General features: G+C 41.0%; 1 protein-coding gene across 2 annotated transcripts in view; it reads right to left on the bottom strand.

Annotated features, from left to right (window-relative positions):
* dcc (DCC netrin 1 receptor) overlaps positions 1–21,581 on the bottom strand; it is a 287,897-nt gene that overhangs the window by 156,030 nt on the left and 110,286 nt on the right. For both annotated transcript variants that reach the window (XM_056403378.1, XM_056403377.1), the window contains exon 6: positions 3,483–3,637. In XM_056403378.1, the coding sequence (XP_056259353.1) occupies positions 3,483–3,637 (155 nt within the window). The remainder of the gene's footprint in view (positions 1–3,482; positions 3,638–21,581) is intronic.

Below are 21,581 nucleotides of genomic sequence, written 5' to 3' on the forward strand. Positions count from 1 at the left end.
ACTTGTTCAAAAGTCTGTATCTGGATGCAGTTGATAGCTCTTGTCCTCTCTGATGACAGCTCCTTTTATATTCTAATCTAAGGTATTTGTTTGAGTTTCTTTTTTTCCTTTGGTTTATTTATTTATTTTCAAATATTTCGTTTTACTTTATAAGTGGCAGACTGGTGCAGTCATCTCAGTGTGACAAAGTGAGGGAGAACCAGAATGGCCATATTGTTTTCTTAATTTAATGCTAATGTTAATTGTTCTATACAGTGGCAGACAAGGGTGAATGTGCTGCAACTGCCCAAAACCCTTCCAATAGGAGAAACAAGCTGCAAAATCATAAACAATGCTAATTCAAAAACACATCAAAATACAAAACAAATATAACGGGAACATGCTGCAAATGAAAAAACAAGCTGCAGGAAGCCAAAACAAAGACATTAACAGCAAACACGCTGCAAATACAGCAACAATGCAACAACAAAAACACACAAACGCCCAAAACAAATGCAACAGAAAAAAGTGCTGTATAATCAGACAACACAAAAGAACTGCTGCAGGCCTCTAGGGGAGTGCCAAGTGGAACACCTTGAGTATAAGCTTGAGCTTATGGTCAAGGTGAGTGTTTTTGGCCATTGCAGCGCGTTTGCCTCTGTCGGCCATTGTAGTTTTACCTTAGTTCCATCATTGACCAACAACTTGCAGACCTTGTTTTCCATTTTGTTTGGTTACAGTTCACACACAGTCATTACTTCTGGTTAAAGTAAAACACACAGGTTTGTTAAGTCCCAAACACTGTATTTATACACTGTTTGACCTCATGTGATGTGACTGGGGTAGACCAAGTATGGTAAAGGAGAGAAAGTAAGTTAAGTGGGTGTTTTTTTGGTTAATATTGAGTGTGAATTTTTTAAGTTGCAAAGGAAGACTAATGATAGAACTAAAAGGTTTCTACAAGAAGGTTAATCAAAACAAAAAATTCTGTCATACATCTTGTTTGGGCAGGAAGAGGAGTACGGGGATCTGACAATTGGCCTTCAGTGAATGGAACGACAAGAACTGACTCAATCTGAACACCTCCAGGACTAAGGAGATGGTTATCGACTTTCGGAGGTCTAGGCCCTACTTGTAGTGCACACTTATAAGTACCAAGGTGTGCACCTGGACAGTAAACTGGACTGGTCCCTGAACATGGATGCCATGGAAGGGGCAGAGCTGGCTCTTTTTCTTCAGGAGGCTCAGGTCCTTTGACGTCTGCAATAAAATGCTGCACATGTTTTATCAGTCAGTGGTGGCCAAAGTACCTTTTTATGCTGCAGTCTGCTGGGGCAGCAGCATGTCCGACATGAACACAAGAAGACTAGATAAGCTGGTCAAAAAAGCTGACTGTGCTTGGCAGGAGTCTGGACATACTCTGGATTGTTGTGGAGAGATACATGCAATGTAAGATGGAGGCCATCTTGGACAATACCAACCATCCTCTCCACAACATTCTGGCAGGACAGAGAAGCAGCTACAGCTGCAGCAAACGTCTCATCTCACTGCGCTGCAGAACAGAGAGGTTCAGGAGATCCTTTGTTCCCACTGCCATCAGGCTATACAACACCTCAGCCAAAAGATGTGGACTAATTAATAATTAATAAATAAAGTATCTATCTATCTATCTATCTATCTATCTATCTATCTATCTATGTAATTATGTGCCTGCAATGCAATGGCATTGAAGGCATATATTACATATATATATTATAGCCTGCATACTTATTAGTGTCAATGCTGACTCATTCATACTAATATAGGATATCAAAATGTGCAGCTTTTTCAGGAGAAGGGTGCTATTATTTTCCTTATTTGTATTATTTATAGTATTCGAAATATTAAGCTTTTCTGCTATTGTTGCCATTCCAATCCGTGAAAACTTCAGCCTCTTTGAACTTCAACTACTTCAGCATATTTTCAGTTACAGACTTCTTTCAAATTTTAAACTGTACAAAAGCCTTTAAGCTATTAAACTTGTATTCAATTGATTTCTGACAGTTTTAGTTATTTTATGCTTTTCTCGGATCATTTTTGAGTTTATAATGGATGTGTATTGCATAGAATGTTCGGGGCTAGAGTGGATGACATCATCGCTAGAGTGGATGACATCATCGCTAGAGTGGGAGAAGCTCTAGAACTCCTCTTAGAAGATTCTGTGTAACTCCTGTGTAAATCCTTCTGGCCACATATTTCAGTCTTCACACATCACTGCTTCCTAGGTAGTAGACTAATTTGTGCTGATTCGTAGCAAGTGTCTACCTAATCACAGAGACTTACAGAATTTGAACAGTGAGCCTTAAAGTGATGGGAGTTCCCTCCACCTCCCATTGACTGCAATACAAATTCAGGAGCTGTTTTCCAGAGAAAAATCAAGTGACTCTCTTTTGTAATTCACTCCTGTTTCCACATTTTTGGCTCTAGAAACACCAAAGCCACATATTCTGTGCATGAAGGTCTTGTGTCGCTCATGGTCCGCTAATAGTTATGATAGGAGTTACAGTTTTTTCAGAAATAGCAGTCGTTTGAGAGGCTTGCCAAGCCAAAATCACACTCAGCTCTGTGTCAGCTCTGTGTCTTCCAGCTAGACACGTGTTCAAAACAGTTCGTTAAGAGACTCTTTGATCTCTGTGATGTTTACAAACACAGCCACACACGCCCACACACACACAGGCAAGTGCTACTAGCCCAGTATCCAGGGAGAAATGAACAAATCTGATTCTTATTGGCTAATTAGACTCATGAACTCTTACACTTATTACTCTCAAGTATGAGAGCATGTATAAGTCAAATCAGCACTGTGAATATGTGTGTGCTTGTATGTGCATGTGGTTGTGTACAGTTGTGTATTGTACTTTATTTTAGTGGTTATACTGTGGGTTTGCTACCACCACCCCCCCCCCCCCCCCCCATTCTTATCACTGAAGGTAGGCTAAATAACAGAAACACCTCTGTATAATAAAAAACAAAACCATTTGATTGAATGTCAGATGGTCATTTTAGCGCAATTAGAGACTACATGCCTGAAACATCTGATGCTATGTGATTGACAGCAGTACCCTATAGAGCTCGTTGTTAACATCGGTTAGGTGTAGAAATTATATCAAACATCTCTGTAGTCTACAGAATTACTGTGATGTGATGATATGATTTTGAGGGAGACGGGGCTCAATCCCAGCTGGGTCTGATTTGGGTGTGAGGAGGCAGAGCCTGCACACACACACAGCCAGACACACACACACACACACACACACACACACACACACACACACACACATACACATTTTTTACTGTTGTCCATGTTGTTCTGTTCTAGAAGGATTAAATCACAGTAGCTTTATTGCAGATCAACTTCTGTTAGAGCATCATTGTGAGGTCACTTGGGCCTGTCCTCACAGTTTCAAAGAGATGTATGGATGCAGTATATATCTATAAATGTCTCTAGGTTGTATTTGACTCACCACTATCTGGAAGTAGTCGCTGGGTATCACTTCCTCTCCATTCTTCATCCAGCGTACCGTCGGTGGTGGGTTTCCTGTCACAGCACACTCCAGCTCGATGTCGGTGGACTCGTAGGCGTACGTGTTGGTTGGGTAGTTCAGAAACTGAGGAGGCACTGCAAAAATAAAAGAAGCAATACAACACATAAACAACAGAGGAACATGTTTCCTTCACCATTGTGTTTCACATTAGTGAGCTTCTGTAATGACCTCCGTTATTTACAGATTAATTAACACAATTACAAACTCCTCAGTTGCAGTGTACAGTTTATTTAGTGAGGAGCTGATGAGTTTGATCTCATTACCCTCCATGGATCATTACACATCCATCTCCTCGTGGTCAGCTGCAAATTCATTTGACATTTCAGGTATTTGTCTGTTGGTTGTTGCCATTTCTGCATTCAAGCCTCAGTTTAAAGGTTAACACAGCAGTGACAGTGTACATCAGTTAACCAGGTAGTTTGGTTTTTGGTTGACCCTAACCCTAACCCTCATCATGTCAGGATGTGGAAGGTCACTGTGTCCATTTTCTCCTGATACAAAACAATATCTGCTGTATGTGACTGAAAAAAAAAAAAAAAGTTGAATCGGCACTATCTTCTTTTCAACAACATCAATAACCTTCAGCAATAAGATAAGGCAGCCTGTTTGTAACCTGAGAGGCAGCAAACGTCCACTCACTGCACCACTCTATAATGTACTATCTGAATGTGACTCAGATGAGTGGATCAAAATTTTCACAACTCAGATCTTTTCTCACCTGGACGATGGTGGCAAGAGGACAATGTCCAGACAGAATTTAGTAAGATAACCTGGAACAATACAAGTGAGGGGTTCCACAGTAGAAACTGCCCTAACAAATGAAAACCTATAATCATAGTTGTACAGACACAAACTTCTCATGTGTTCTCATTAACTTGGTTTCCAGCAGCAGAAGGCAGTTCTGTACATTTACATCTCCAGACATCAAACAGGCAAAGTTAGCAGCTAACTTGTGAACACAGTGGAACATCCATATGCTAATTTCTATTTGTCAGGATGCAAACACGACTCCAGACAGTTGGTATTTGGTGCTCCGTGTCTGCGTAGGTTTCAGCACATGCTTTCAGCAGGTTTCATGGCATATTTTCACACAGTATATTTCTATATTCTAAATATGGAATCATAGTCATTGCAGTCTTGTGTTCTAAATGTAACATCCGATAAGACTTCAGGACAGTTAAAGCAACAGTATGCTACGCAAACAACTGGTTTGTACGATTTTGTCTGGAGACGTACCATTAGGTTTCCAGGCAACCAGCAGAGACTGCAGGAAATACTACTTCCATCCAATAACAGACGTGTTAGTCTGTAACCCCCTTAAAAGCACACACATAAACAAAAAAACTTCATACAATGTGTTTATTTCTTAGCTTTAGAGGTGCTATAGATTAGATTAAAGGTACTTTATTACCTTTGGACAGAGGGTTAGCTAAACAGCTTATTTAGCTGAAAGATATTGATCTTCTCATCTAACTCTCATCAAGAAAAGCAATAAGCATAGTGTCCAAAACATTTCTTTGAACCTGAAAACTTATTTTTAAACCCTAAAAATTAAATTTTAACACTCAAACTTTTGAGTGAAGCAGCGGAGTCTGGATTCAGTCTGATCAATGCGAGCAGCTCAACCTGTTGGGATGTGGAGTCAAACATGTTCAGGTAAGTATAGTGTCAACAGGCTCACTAGATTATAAACAGATTGGCAGGAGGGCGGGGCGGCTGCCATGTTTCATCTCTGCTGTGGTTGAATGTGGTCTTGGAAAACACTGCGGTGGCTCGTGACTGTGAGTGCAGAGATGTGAGACAGAAGCCATTTTGAGCCTGAACAGAGTCGAGGACGAAGCCTGAAGGGCTTCGTGTAGCACGGAGCTGTCAGCGCTCCATGACAACAAACATTCTGCCTGTCAGCAAACACACAAACACACACACACACACACCCAGGAACGTCATGTAGCCGGCACAGACAACAGAACACCACCCGTATATGTGATTGTTCAACATGGCTGAAAAAGAAGGAAGGGAAGATATTAAAGAAAAGCAAGATGGAAGGGGGGTGAAAGAAAAAAAGGACAGAGAAAGAAAGAACACGGAGATGTTTAAAAGTTTGAAGGAAAAAGAAAGGAGGAAGGAAAAAAAGGAAATATTTGCATGTGAAAAAGTGTAACAGAGATATTAAGCAAAAAGAAAACAGGTGGGTGTGTAAAGGAAGAAATGAAAGAGCACATATGAGAGAAAAAGACAGGAAGAGAGATAAGGTAAAAAGTTAGTAGAGGAGGTGAGTTGTGTTTGCGTGCCTGCCATCGATACATCATTATGTGGAGGTGTAACTTTATCACTGCAGTAATGCTCTAATTAAGAGCTAACGATTTCCTTTAAACTCTGAGCTGCTGCAGCTTCACCACACCAACAACTGCACACTGATACACAAACACAGACCACTACACATGCCCAGGAATTAGTCAGAGACACTAAACACCGGAGACACGGGAGGATAGATCTAAACCAATCAGCCACCACAGCTGAGTGAGTCAGAGCTGAAGCACGATTAGCTGCACTTCCTCCAATGGCCACTAGATGCTGCTATCCGCAGTCCACACACTGTCAGACGTCAGTGAAGCTGTGTTCACAAAATCCAAAATGTTTTTCCAAAGATTTAACAGTTGTTTTTGTTTTCTGAGATCTTTCTGGAGCTGTCTCACCTCCACCCACCCTCAATTCTAACTTCCTTCACCCGTGACAGTGATGCCAGCTGTACTACAGTTCTCGTATTCATACACGTACAATGATCAATTTGAACAACTTCTAAATATGGGATAATTCTGACATGTAATTTTACGATATAGTCCAACTTGTGCTTTATAGAAAAGGAACATACAATGACTAACATGTTGTATCTCATTTGTTTTAAATTACATTATTATGAAAAAAAGTGACATAAGTTGATGATCTTCTCATTCTTAAGCCTGCCAGCTCAGCATTGGTTGGTCAATTGTTTTCTAATTGGTGGAAACTATTTCAGCTATGAAACAAAGCAGAGATGTGGGTGCCATTCAGAGCTCTTACAATGGGCAATACACTGGAGGTCTTACTTCAAAACTACCGCACAACCATCCATTGGTTCAGCAAACCTGGCACACTAGTTTTCCTCAACAGTATGACCGCTGGGGGGCTGCTTAGTTTGCCTCTGTACATAAGTTACCTAAGTTGTGGAGGGGATAATATCTGAGTTGTGTGTTCTATGATTGTAATGGATGACCACCATCCTCATTGGCTCCTTTACAGCATCAAAAAATGTAGAAGTCTGATTCTGCAGGGTGATCACGTGTTTACTCTCTGGCCTAATACAGATCATCTCTAAATTGTTCTAATCCCTAAACCCTTTGGCTGTTTGAAAAGTTTTCTCAAAAGTTAGAATAAGTTGTCTGTTTCTTCCTGCTCAGCCTCATTACAATGGAAAACGACTGCTCACTAACTGATTAGCCCTTGTTGAGGGAATTCCCTAAGCGTCCATTGATTGTTTGGATTTTTTTTTTCAACAGACCTTTAAGTTTAACACTGATTACCTGCTCATCTGAGAAGACATGCTTACAAAAGGGTTTGTGTTTCCAGGTGGGTTCTTTGTGGTACCAATGACAACAGTTAATGTGTTTTTAACATGTATTCTACTTCCTCCTGGAAACAGCTGAGAGTCGCCATTCATATGGTAATTTGATGCATCAACAACCAGCTGACCTCTATCAGGCACACACCACGTCTGACTCCACTTCGCCTCCACACTCACACGCACCTGGCTCGTCATTTATACCTGACACTATGACTGACATCATGTTTCTACACACACGCGCACGCAGGCACGCAGGCACACACACACACACACACACACACACACACACACACACACACAAGGTATCAGTGATGCAGCCTCTCTACAGCTGCACCATAATAACTTTCACTCAGCATTCAAATGGAAATCTACTCCATCATTCATTTCAATGAACATCTGCTGTGTGCATGTGTGCGTGTGATATTAGTACCCAGTGAAGGACATTCACACAATCACACACACAGAGCTACTGCTTCAGATACACACACACACAGACACACTCACACATCCTTGTCTTACACACACACACACACACAAACACATTCATTTTTGAGTTTAACTCTTCACATGAACAGAAACTCGTTAGCAGCCTCTTTTCAATCTGTGCTTTACAACCAATTATCTGTCATTACATCCACAGAGACTCACTACACACACATACACACACCTCCTCATTCACACTGTGGACCTAATGTCTGAAATATTGAGCTGGGATAACCCTAGTGACATCATCATTATGATCATAATCACAGTTATTTTTATCAGTCTTGAAAACATTATGCAACTGTTCTCACAGACTAAGTGATTCTCCTCAAGATGAACAAACTGACTGAAGACGAACAAACTGACTGAGTGCACCTTAATATATTGCATAGTATTAAATATTACGCCATATCCTCTCTCACCAATGGAACTGTCCCTACATCTTTCAAAACTGCTGCCATTACTCCAATTCTGAAAAAACCTGGCGCCGACCCCTCCAACTTCAACAACGTCCGTCCTATCTCCAATCTACCCTTCATCTCCAAAATCCTCGAAAAAACAGTTGCTTCCCAACTCCATTCTCACCTATCCCACAATAACCTGTATGAACAGTTCCAGTCCGGTTTCCGCCCACTCCACAGCACTGAAACAGCACTCATCAAAATCACCAACGACCTCCTGATGGCAGCTGATTCTGGACTCCTCACCATCCTCATCCTCCTCGACCTGAGCGCAGCCTTTGATACCATCTGTCACACCACTCTCCTCAACAGGCTGTCTTCCATTGGCATCACCCACACTCCATTAGACTAGTTCACATCTTACCTCTCTGGCCGCACTCAGTTCATTCAACTCAAGTTCTTTAAATCCATCCCCTCCCCCGTCACTTCCGGTGTGCCCCAGGGCTCTGTCCTGGGGCCCCTCCTCTTCATCATCTACCTCCTTCCCCTCGGAAATATCTTCCGCAAATTCAACATTGACTTCAACTGTTACGCTGATGACAACCAGCTCTACCTCTCCACTAAACCCTCATCCACTCTCCCGCCCACCTCCCTAACTGATTGCATCACTGAAATAAAAACCTGGTTCACTCTAAACTTCCTTAAATTAAACAGTAACAAAACCGAGGTTCTCCTCATTGGCACCAAATTTACTTTATCCAAAACCAACAGTTTTTCTCTCACTATTGATAACTCCTCTGTTTCACCCTCCCCCCAGGTTAAGAGTCTGGGTGTCATCCTTGACAGCACACTATCCTTTCAATCCCACATCAATAACATTACCCGGTCTGCATACTTCCACCTACGAAACATTAATCGCCTCCGCCCCTCCCTTACCCCCCACACTGCCGCCATCCTTGTCCACAGCCTCATCACTTCCCGTCTGGATTACTGTAACTCTCTCCTCTTCGGCCTCCCTCTTAAATCCCTCCATAAACTTCAATTGGTCCAGAACACAGCTGCCCGTATCATTACTCGTACCCCCTCCATCCACCACATCACTCCTGTCCTCCAACAGCTCCACTGGCTACCGGTTCAGTTCCGTATTCATTTCAAAGTCCTTCTATTAACATTTAAGGCCATCCACAACCTCGCCCCCCCATATCTGTCCGACCTCCTTCATGTTCCCACTCCCTCCCGCTCCCTCAGATCATCTTCCTCCACACACCTGTCTGTCCCCTCCGCCCGTCTCACCACCATGGGGAGTAGAGCATTCAGCTGCTCTGCTCCCCGTCTCTGGAATCTACTACCACCCCAACTCAGAAATATCCATTCATTCCCCCATTTCAAATCACAACTCAAAACACATCTGTTTAAAACTGCCTTTTCCATCTGATGCCAATTGCTCTGTCACTTTTGTATTGTTTTTATTTTTATATTTCATTTTTATTGTTGCTTCTTTTTAATGTGTTTTTAATCTCAATTTGTGTAACTTTGTACGGTGTCCTTGAGTGCCAAGAAAGGCGCCTTTAAATAAAATGTATTATTATTATTATTATAAAAATATAATGAAATCTAGTATATATTTTTTATGTATAATACAAACATAAAATGTTTAAAAATAAAAAATCCGGTCAAGGTATCAAATCAAGGTACAGCATAAGTAAGCCAGCACTCATTAATGTATGCAAAACCCAAAAATCTGCCATTTATATTCAAAATCTACTGTTTCCCTTTGTAACCCCTGGTTTCCCCTGACAACACAAATGCAGAAAGTTAAACCTCAGGTGTTTCATTCAAAACAGAAGTAGTGATCACATCATGTAAAATCGCTCCATCACATGTAGAAGTCTTGAGTGACAGTAATACAGTATCATTAGAAAATTAATTCAAGTATCTTACTTTTGCTTATTATGAAAAATGGTTTATATCAGTGCTTCTTATTCTTAGCCCTTTCATTTTGTAACTGACTGAGGTTATTCTGTTTATTTTATATATTACCATGAATGTTAGATAAACGTGGCGAAGTAAAACAATATTTCTTTGTTTCCTAAATGTAATGGAGGTGCAGACCTCTTACATGTCAAAGGGCCAGTTAACCTTTACTTCAACATTTCACACATGCTCAGCGCTGATCAAAAAACAACCCTGTCTCCTCTATACAACTCAACTGCAATAATAAATACATGTTCCGGAAAGGTATTTGAGACCAGATTACATTTTCTATTGGGGTATAATAAGGGTGTGCTGTTGATTTAAATATTTGATTTTACAGTTATATGTCATGGTTTGCCATGGCAGACACTTTTTGTTAGTTTTGTTTTGGAGTTTTTGTCACTTCCTGTTTTATTTTGTAATAAGGTTTCCTTGTGTGTCTCAGTGTTTCGCTTCCTGTCTTGTTTCTGTGTAGTGATTGTTTGCCCCGCCCTAATGTGTTTCACCTGTGTGCAATCACCTTGCCTCCTGTGTCTATATAGTCCTTGTGCTCCCCTTTGTCTGTGTCGGTTCGTCTTTTTAGTTCAGGGTTTGTTCACGTCTGTTCATGTCTGATTTTGGTTAAATAAACCTGCCTGCACCGTCTCCCATGTGTTGGCTGCATTTGGGTCCAACTTACCTTGCAAACCCGGGACATTATATGTTGATACTGAATATATTAGTAAAATATAAATAATAAAAATATCTGATCTTGCAGTAGTGATTATAGCATTTTAAAGCTTTCATATGGTTATGTTCAGACTCTTGGTTAAGTATTTTGGAAAGATCCAGGTCTAGTTTTATACAGAATTTAGGAGAAACTCCTAAAAATAATGGGTGTGTCAGTCCTAACTTTAGCACTCCAAATTCTTCTGACAAGGAGTAATTCGCAAAGCCACTAAGTGCTAAAAGAAGCACCTAAGTCTGGGAGTAGTTAGAATTAGTGGAGAGGACTCCTAAATCACTAAGACCAAATCACAAAGAATTTTAAAGGGGCTGCCGTCATACCATGTTGCAGTGTTTTGGAAACGTTAAACGATGCGGAATTACTTAAAAGATACAACTCAATCACAAGGGAATAATGATCGTTGTGGAGCTTGTGAATGTGCAATAACATCTCTTCAAAAAAAAAAAATATCACACCATCATCATTCTGTTCAATGCTGCCTGCACAGTTCTAACACACCACAGCTACATTACAACAGGTACAGTTACAACAGCCTGTAGCTAATAGGCTCCCAGTTAGGTTTAGTTAGGTCGTCTGAAACAGGTGAGTTTTTTATTTTCTATTTTCCCATTGAGTGAATTGAATGTAAGTTTTTATAGTAAAATTAAATTCTCCCGGGTCGACACAAACATTATCATACAGATGCATTTTGGAGAATGCATTACTTTTGTAAACAGCACCTAATCTGTTGTTATCTAATTTGTATTTGTTTATTTATTTATTTATTTTTCATCAACCAATCTCTGAGGTTCCTGCGAGCGAGCTTGTCCATGAAAATTGACGTCAGTCATAGCAACAACTTAGCCTGGGAGTTTTCGCTTTTCCTTACAAAACGTTTGTCTCAGCAGGTTGTGAGAAAACTTTTGGTTAGAAACTTTCAGTGACATTTAGGAGAACTCTTAGTTGTAAGATAAAATGCTTTGTGAACATGGGCCCATGTCTTTGGTGTGACAGTCATCCATCTGCCCAAATGACCTCGTAGTAACTCTGCTGTTGTTACTAAATGTGTAGCTTCATTCATTCACATGTTGCCTCTGAATCTATTTGCTGTTGCAATTTAGTTTCATAGAAACATAATTTCTAGGAGACAGGGTTGTGAGGGGAGTAGACATGAAGTTGAAAGTATTAGTACATCAGAATTGTACTTCAGTAAAGTGCCTGAGTAAATATAGTGAGTTTCTGCCAAAATTAGGCTTTACATGCAGTGTCACTGTGTGCATGTGAAACCAACTTCTTCAGTTTGTGCAGCTGAGGAAACAAGAGGAGGGTTTCTCCTCATCAGTGACACTTTGCTACCCTCATTTCTCAGCAGTCAGACTGAAGAGAGTCACTTCAGCACAGACAAAAGACGTCTCATTGCAGGAGTCAAATATTCAGATTGAGGGCTGCTCATCTTTGTCTGTGTTTCAACACAATCACTGAGTGAAGGGTCTGCAAATCAAAACCTGGCAGAGACAGATGTGTAGGAGCAGTTCAGGGTTTAGACAGCAGTGATGGTGTCGGTGTGTTGTTTGCTCTGTCCAGCACGTTCGTGTTGTGGCTCTGACATAAAAAAAAAAAACCCTACTGCTTAGATATTAACACTGAAATTAACTGCAATTATAACTTTGATAGAATTTAGTAACACTTGCTGGATTTAACTTGAAAACTTTTAAACTCACAGTCGAGTTAGCCATCAGTGATCTAGACAAAACTGAGGAGCAGACTTTTATTTTGTGAGTGATATATTTGTGAGTCAATAAAATCTGATAAATAAAAAAATAAAATCTAATTTTTAAACAGGCTTAATCACAAAGGGAGCGGAGAGACCAGTGATCACAGCAGCACTGGAGGTCAAAACACCAAGGAAGACCAAAAGAAATCCTCTTTAAACCAAATTGTAAGACTGGATGGGCCGTTATTTACCTCAAATACAAAGAGAACTGAGCTTTAACTTGAAATTATATTAGAACTTTTATTTCCAATCTCATGTTTAAAAATTGATTTTAGTAAAAAGCCTTCCTGTTTTCTGAACTGTTTGTTGTTGACACTGTTTGCTCTTTCATGCTTACCTGTTTTTTAATTCCATCAACAACAGAATCATGTCTTCCTCACCAGCCTCACCAACTACTTTAATACTTTTAACACACATGTTGTTTCATGTCACTCATTAGCGGCTCAAAGACCTTTACTGTGAACTAAAATGTCCTGGTAAACTTTTAACATGAAACATGTGCACGATGTTTGTTCAGTACAGATATGTCCTGCTCTGTATTAATCTTCATTTCAATATAAACATATTCTACAACATTGGTTGTTTGCAGTTTACTTGGTGAATTTGCTGTGTAAACAGTCAAACCTATATAATTTAGTTGTATTGCATGTGACTGGTTGTTCCAAACATTTAGTATTTTTTACTGTAATGTTGGGGCTGAGGCAGGGTTTTAAAGCAGAAATGCGATTGAGAAAGAAGATGAGAAATAATACTGATGTAGTAGTTGCGCAAATTATGTAAACATTTGTTTTTAAGTTTCAAATAATTTTGTCTCCCCTCTGTCTCACAGTGGTTTGGTCCGTTGCTGTTACCTTAATCTGCCTCCTACATTAGTAACCAGGCTGCATCTTGTTCGCTCTGTTACCTCACAGTTTACACTTAGCAAAACATTAGAGATCTGCTTCTTCAGTTCAACTAAATCTAATTAAGCTTTAGGTCTATTAGCTTTGGATCAGTTAATGGCTGCTGCTTCTCTCCTACTGCTCTAAATAACTTGCATGCTGTGTATGTTTTGTCAGCAGAGCAAAGGGAAAACAGTACAGTACAATGGTTTTTCAGTGCAGCAGAAGACCAAATCAAACTCAGTAATATCAGAGGCAGTTTGATGAAATCTTCTCAGGAAAGGAATGAAGTGCTCATGGAAATGTTAACATGTGCTGAGCACCGGAGAGGCAGAGGCCCTGCTCTGACCTGGTATTAATGTCTGTCTTCAGTGATCCGATCACAAGTGGACAAAGTTCAGATGTGAATGCACCCAAGACGGATTGTGGACGCATTTGAGATCCAATCACTGACTACATTCAGATGTGGTCTGGACCACATGTGTACACATTCTTTTAGCAGTGTAAATGCAAATGCATCGCGGCCACATTGAAGGACCAACTACTCCTCTGACGTCCTCTGTCACAGTCTGATTAGTCTCAACACAGTTTCATTATGAACGCAAAATATTTTACCGTTTTAAATTGAGAAAACTTCATTTCACTTTACGACCTGTGCGCAGCGCATTAATTGGCTCAACCCCTTGGTGCCCCACTCGCTCACACACACATACATACAAACTCACATACAAACTCACATACAAACTCACACACACACACACACACACACACACACACACACACACACACACACACACACACACACACACACACACTAGCACATTAACAATGGACCCAACTGTTGATTGGCTAAAAACAACATATACCTGTTTATTTTTCTATAAAGCGGGGACGTGAGATCCTATCAAAAGTGGTCAATCAATATGCATTTTAAAGCCAAGTGTGAACTGACATTGATCACTTTTGATCGGATCACTGAAGACACACTACCAGGTCTGAACAGGGCCACAGAGAACAGGAATAGTCTGACAGTCTGGAATCTCATGTAAAGTTTGATGAGCTTTTGTTTATTAGTGTGTTTGTGAAGTAACAAGGGTTTCCTCCATATACAGAACATGCATCGATGTATTGATATTCCTTTTTATTATTGTGTGTGGTAGGGAAGGTGTGAGTTTCTTTGTTAGCCTAGCTCATGTAATCTAAAGGTACCAGGTTAGAAAGAGAAGGTTAGCTACATGCTAGAACTGAGACTTACTACAGGTATGTGTGTGAACACATTAACAATGGTCAAGAGTTCTGCTACTTGGCTGTGCTGTGGCAGGTGAAGTTAGGCCCAGTCAGTTAACATTACCCAGACTTTGGAACAAAAGAAAGAGGTCCTTTCCAGTTTTGTTGTATAGTCCAGTGAGTTGGGAGGCTTCCAGGTGGAGTAAAGTCCTGTCTGGCTGTGTGACATCTGCTGTTTTCTCCTTTGTTCTTCTCACAGCCACTCTGCTGTGGCTCCTGTTGCTTGGAAAATCAGCTGGCAGACTTTGTGTCGAAGCTGCTGGTGCTGAAGTTAACTTGTTCACTCTGTGTTGAAAAGCAGAGTGAGGGAGAGTGTTGCATTCTGCTGTGAGCAGGCCTGCAGGAAAGCTGTTGTTCCAGGTAGCCTTGTATTGACCAGGGACCGGGAGCTTTGCTGCTCCTTGAAAAGCCAATAGGGGAGAAGGAGCTGCTGCCCCTAAGCCAGCCAAGGAGAGAAGAGCATTGCAGTCTGCTGTGAGCAGGCCGGCAGGAGAGCTGTTGTCTCAGGTAGCAGGGCTGACCTGGGCTGGGAGTCTTGTTGCTCCTTGAAGAGCCAAGATGTGACAGGAGCTGCTGCTCCTCAACAAGCCAAGGAGAGAAGAGAGAGAGCAGAGAAGGAGATCTGGTTTTGTCTGGTGACACCCTGGGGGGTCACATGTCACACACTTACCAACACTGACTGATCAGTGAGGTACCTGGGGAAGGCCCATCCCCAGGTGTGAACAGTGAGGAACTGTGGGAAAGTGAGTTCTATTGTCTGTCGAACAGAAGAAACATGTGGTCTCCAACATCTTGAATGTACTTAGTCCCAGCAACACCACTGTTAACTCTCGTTTTGTTTGGAATTCTATCATTCATTTTCTTTTACTGAAGTTGCCATGCTAATCTTGACACTTTCCGATACCGAATCAGTGTAGCATCCAGTCCGCTCTACATTTGAGTTAATTTTGGGAACATAGTGTTTTGTGATTTCTGTTAGGTAAGCAGTTAATCTAAACATCTGAACTAAACTGGGGAATTAAATATAAGAACTCACACTGCTATCGTACAAAAAAACATTAAAGGCACATGCAGGTAATTTCAGCCCCCCTCAAAGTTTTTTCCTCAGCCTTTGCCACCAGCTGTTATTAATGCTGATAAAACTTGTGTGACTGATGAACACAGAAATGAAAGACAGCCGTGTTTTTTGGGGATTTCTTTCTCAGCTGCAGATCACAGCAGGAAGACTGACTTCCAGCTGGTTGCCATGGCAGCAGTTTAACAGGCAACGTTAGCGGTCATTGTGGCAGGATGACACAAGAGATATTTACAGTGTCTAATTAGTTCAGCCAGGCTCTTGCTTCCCGACAGCTCTGACCCAAATCAGATCAGTACAGTTGTGTTCCTGCTGAGAGATGCAGCTGGACCTCACCTGTCCATCCCAGCTGCAGCTGTCTGTCTGCAAACACAGGTGAAGCCAGCATGAAGGTAATTGCTGCAGACAAATAGGCAGGAAGGGACAGGACACTGACAAACTTACTTTACATCATAGAGAGGAAGAAACCAACACAGACTGAGAGAAGGCAGTGCAAGTTCAAAGGTCAAACAAGCTGCAGAGTGTACAAACAACAAATGGCAACCTGAAGCTGATGGTGTAGGTGGAGGAGGTAAGGAAAGAAAGAGGCAGAGCTCTGACTGTACTGACTGTGCTAAAACTGAAGAATCAGTCAGAATAACCTCATCTATCAAATCACTTCCAACCAGCACTATTTTACATAATATCAATTCCCATACAAAAATCACACAGATGGCAGGATTAAAACAAACAATAAGGAAACGGATGGCCATTTCACATGCAAGTAGGAAGATTCATCACAAACATCCAAACAATCTGCGGCGCTGAGAGAGACGACAACAGATGGTGAAAATGAACAGATATTTGTCACTCATCACCTCACACCTCTCACTTTCTTCTCCAGGACAGGTGAGGAAAATGTTTCTCCACAAGGTCACACCTGGTGAGTAATTTCTGATAATCAGGTGCTGATTTTAAGCTCAAACAGAGCATGAAGGGTATTATGCACTAGGCAAGTCCTTCAGGGTCAAGCTGCTGAAATGTCATGTTAAGTCCTTTTCCTTGTCGCCTCTGTGACTTGATTGAGTTCAAATCCTGGATTACAAAGCTTAAGAAACAAAGACGGGTCAGGTTGATTTGATTCGTCCGCAGGGTCAACACAGTGAGCGCATTAAAAACCTGCCATCATGCAGAAGATATGAGCAGCAGAAGCACACTGGACAGACTGAGATTATAACATTATAACATTAAAGAGTCTGAACATATGTGACTGAGGTCCCAGTGATGCTTTAATCTGCAACACTGGACAGCTCCTAAAGAAATGCTGATGCAGTGAGGAGGGGGTGGTTGGTTTACTGAGAAGACACACAGCATTGTAACAGTTTAACTGTCATGTGAGGTCTACAGCAACGTCACGTTATTATGTATATCCAACATACAGGTACTATCTTCTGTTCACCTGCACGGGAACTGGCAGAGAGGTGAGACTGAAAACACAGAAAAGATGTGTTGGATTGATTTTATAAAACCTGAGCTCTGATGGACTGTGACTGGCTGTGTGCAGATCAGTGTGCACTGTGCACCGCAGACTATTTATTTGCTGACCTGCCCCGTTACCCAAGGTTTCCACCCACCTACCAACCTACTTGGTCCTGGGAACAATGTCTGACTTAAGATTTAACCATGGCTGTACCCGTTACAGGGCTTCTCCAATAGTTTACTATTCCACTTCCATAATGTTCAGGAACTCATGTGAGGGAATTTTCTCTTGTCCAGCCAATGAATGACTGACTCAGGGTGAAAGGTCAGTGTGAGTATCTGCTGATACTACTGGTGCCAGTGCTGATAACAGAAGACCTTGGATGGTCAGTAACAAGCAGCTGGGTGTTCTAAGAATCAGCACCTGGGCATGTATAGTCATGTTTCCTTCTTTATGGTTAATGAACCAATAGTGTATTCACACATCCCTCTTCTCCCTCTTATTTTAGATATTTGGTCAATTATGGAGTGTAAGCTATCTATAGTAATCTCTCTAAGTGTATAAAGACTATCCTCAGGGGTTCCTGCTTCAGATTTGAGGTAATATCATGCACAGGAGACTGAATTGATGAATCCTCCTTTCTCCTTGGCCAAGCTTCAATAAACATCCTCAGCATAAAACATCCTGCACTCCAGCGCTCCGATGATAAGAATTTCTCCCTAACAACTCACAGGAGACAGACTAAAGCATGGTGGGATTGAGAAAAGAGGCCTTTTTCAAGGTCCCAAGAACAGTGGTTTCAGCATCTCATAATTTAATCTGATCATCTTTTATTGGACCATCCCTGTACTAAACACTACTACACTACTACAAACTGCAGACTGTATGCAAAGTCTAAGCTTGAGGACATATTCAGAGAAACTGAAGATACAAGACTGTAGGTGGTAATAGGAGGAGGTCAAGGTGAAAATAAAGTCCATTCATCATCAAAGTTCATTATAGGTCATTTAGCCATGCACAATAAATGTAGCCATGAAACAATGATATTATAAATATAACCTCCATGTCTAAATTCATTAACAACAACAATTTGTTTGTTGATACTAAAGATCATGTCTACAGATGATAGTTAAAAGCCAAGATTTTAGGTTATAAGGAACATCTTTGTATATGTTTGTATAATAATATTTTATTTCTATTAATATCAATGGATATACTGTTGTATTCAGTGTATTTTTTCACATATTGTTATGTTGCAGCCTGATGCTAAAATAATAATAATATAAAAATTCCCTCATCAATAACTCATGACCTTTCAGAATTTTAGAAAATTCAGCAAATTTATGAAGTAAAAACTGAAGTATCATTTAGTATTATATAGTATTTCAACACCTTACTATGACTCTTGAAGTTTATTATGTTCAGACACCTGTCTATATAAAGTCTCACAGCTGACAAACAGATCAGAGTAGAAACCATGAGGAGGAAGGAGCTGCTGCAGAGCTCAGAGACAGGACTGTGTCGATGCTCAGAAACATTTCTGCTGCATTGAAGGTTCCTGAGAAGAACAGGGGTCTCCATCATTCTGACATGAAGAAGTCTGGAACCACCAGGACTCTTCTAGACCTAGACCTGGCCTAACTGTGACATCAGGGAGAAGAGAGGAGACCAAGAACCTGATGGTCTCTGACATGAGACCTAAAACTGTTTCATCTGGCCTGATGAAAGAATCTTGTCTGAGAGTCCTTTAGATGCTTTTTTTTGCAAACCTTCACTGAGGAGACTCTGACATGAAGCCCAGATCACTGGAGTACTGCACTGATAGTTTTTCCTTTTTAGTCAAAATGTAACATTTCTAAAATTATGTTTTTGCTTTGCTATCATGTGTTATTGAGTGTACTTTTTTTTATTTTAGCATAAGGCTGCAAAATAACAAAATGTGAAAAAACTCAAGGGGGTCTGAATATCTTCCAAATGCACAGTATGTACTCCTCCATTATCACATCTTCCTCCCTGTTGTCTCCTGTGTCACCAGACTCCCTGTTCAATAATATAGAGACACAGTGAAACATGAGATTAATATTTGTCAAAGTTAACATGAGAGCTGAGATCAAACAGATCCAGCTGTGCTCCTGCAGTTTCTGGATCTACCTCTGTACAGACGGCTCAGCGATGTCTTGAATTTAATCTGTTGGAATCATCACAGTGAAGTGTCAGATCTGTAGGCTGTACTTTATATGAGGCCTAAACTTTTACATAACACTTTCCTTACTGTTGTGTTCGTTTCCAAAATAAGATACTTAAGCTAATAGTTAGCTTTAAGAGATATTTATCCCTCTGTTCCCTCCACCATTCCCTGATACTTCAAATTAAATGAAATTATTTTTGTATTGAGAACTGGTGTTTGAATTCACTGTGCCACAGGGAAACAAGGTGAAAACTCTTCCTGGTTTTTGCTGGACTGGTGGACATATTGATGGACTTAAATCCTCCGTCTGTATAAGTAATGAATTCTCTCTCTCTACGGGAGCGCTGTGACCCCCACCCCCTCCCAACCCGCTCTCCTCCTCTCTCTTTCATGTCTTTCAGTCGGCAGTTCATTCTTTTCGGGCTAGCAGCAGCAGGCCTGCTGGTGGATCAGCGGGGGAGTTTGGCAGCTTGTTAAATGTTTTCTAAAACACCCACAGTAATTCACAGAGCCTGTAATTAATCAGGAGAGGAGCCCCGCAGGCCACAACCAGGAGAGTGTGTGTGTCCATTTGTATGTGTGTATGTCGTCTTTCCTAGAGACGGACTTCATGATTTCACAGTGAAGTGAGACAATCACCGCAAACCACAGAGACTAAAACGATCTGTGTTTTACTGCTGTGAATTAGTCTGAGTGTGCGTGCGTGTGTGTGTGTGTGCGCATGTGTGTGTGTGTGTAAAGCTTCAGTTCAGATGTGGTTGTGCTGCAGGATTGACTCACTCGTTTTAGGTTGGTCTTTTGCAACAGTGTCATTTTGTTGCCTGGGATAAACAAATGTATTCTGGGAACCGTGATGACACTGCTGCAAAAGACCAACCTCTAATGAGTGTGATGTCACAGTTTGAAGAACTGATTTCACCACCTGCATACAGCTGATGAACATAATGACATTGTCACTTCACAATTGTTTTGACAAAATATAAGCAACAGAGGACAAGAGGAACTACACAATAAATAATATAATCACACAGTTACTGGCATTTGATGTTATTACTGGATTTTTCAAAAAGAAAATTGTGTGTAAAAAAAAAAAAGATTGTGCACAAATGTTTCTGCTTGGATTTGAAATTTTGCATTCGTCAGCGGGATCCTGTGGCCCCTCCCTGACTGTGACGAAAAAGACCTGTTATGAATGTTGCTGGTTGTGCTAGCATTAGCAGGACTGATAAATGTTACATGAAAGAGAGTCACTCCTCTGCATTGGTAGTGAACACAACATGGAGCCTGCAGATAACTGTAGAACAGTCAAAGCTTAACAAGTGATTTAAGGCTGATGAACAGTAACAGGGTGGCTATATACTCCCCCACAGACACACACACTGCAGAGCCTCATGTAGCTGAGCTGCTAGTTCAGCTATATCCCAGGTCTCTGACTCTGTCAGAGGGTCATGAATGTTCCTGTTGTGACTGTCAAAGCTCCACCACTCTCCCTGTCCAGCAGAGATAGAGTGTGACAGTTACTCTTTATGGCTGGTTAGCTCTACCAGCTCTATGTCGCTGGCCATGCTGCACTGGGTGGTGGTCAGTCAGCTTCCCCTCTGTCCCGTGAACCTCCCCATCACCTCCTACTGTCATTGCGCCTTCACCCCTGTATTGTGTTTTTTTAAAAAGCTGTGAGAGAGGCTTCTAGCACAATTTGAGGGTGTAGTTTCCCTTTAAAACTGGTGCATTTGATACTCTGGACAACACAAACAAATTCAAATTAGATCAGAGGAAATTTGAAATTTGACTGATGGTTAATGAAAATTTTGAATGTGTTCCAAATTTAGCAACTTATGCTTATCAAATGGGACTTCCTGAGCTGATCTCGAGGATCTGTATTAGGACAGACACAGGCAGATTTTTAAAATTTTGTTTTAATTGAATACCGCTGCTGTGTGTATTTCATTGCATATGTGAAGGGAAATTAGGGACTATGTCAGTGTGAACGCATGTGTGTGCACAGGAGCAAGTGAGTTGTGACGAAATACACACAGTCGCTAACTCTCTTTTTCTCCTCAGCAAAGAACAGTATACAAAACCTTGAGGGAACAGTTTCTCATTTTTAGCTTCAAAACTGTTGTGACAATCTTCAAAGCCCAGTGTGCTGACTGCCTGCACAGGGACAACCATTAAAGGTAGAGTAAGCA

Source organism: Seriola aureovittata, chromosome 18, assembly GCF_021018895.1.
Source record: "Seriola aureovittata isolate HTS-2021-v1 ecotype China chromosome 18, ASM2101889v1, whole genome shotgun sequence".
NCBI lineage: Eukaryota > Metazoa > Chordata > Actinopteri > Carangiformes > Carangidae > Seriola > Seriola aureovittata.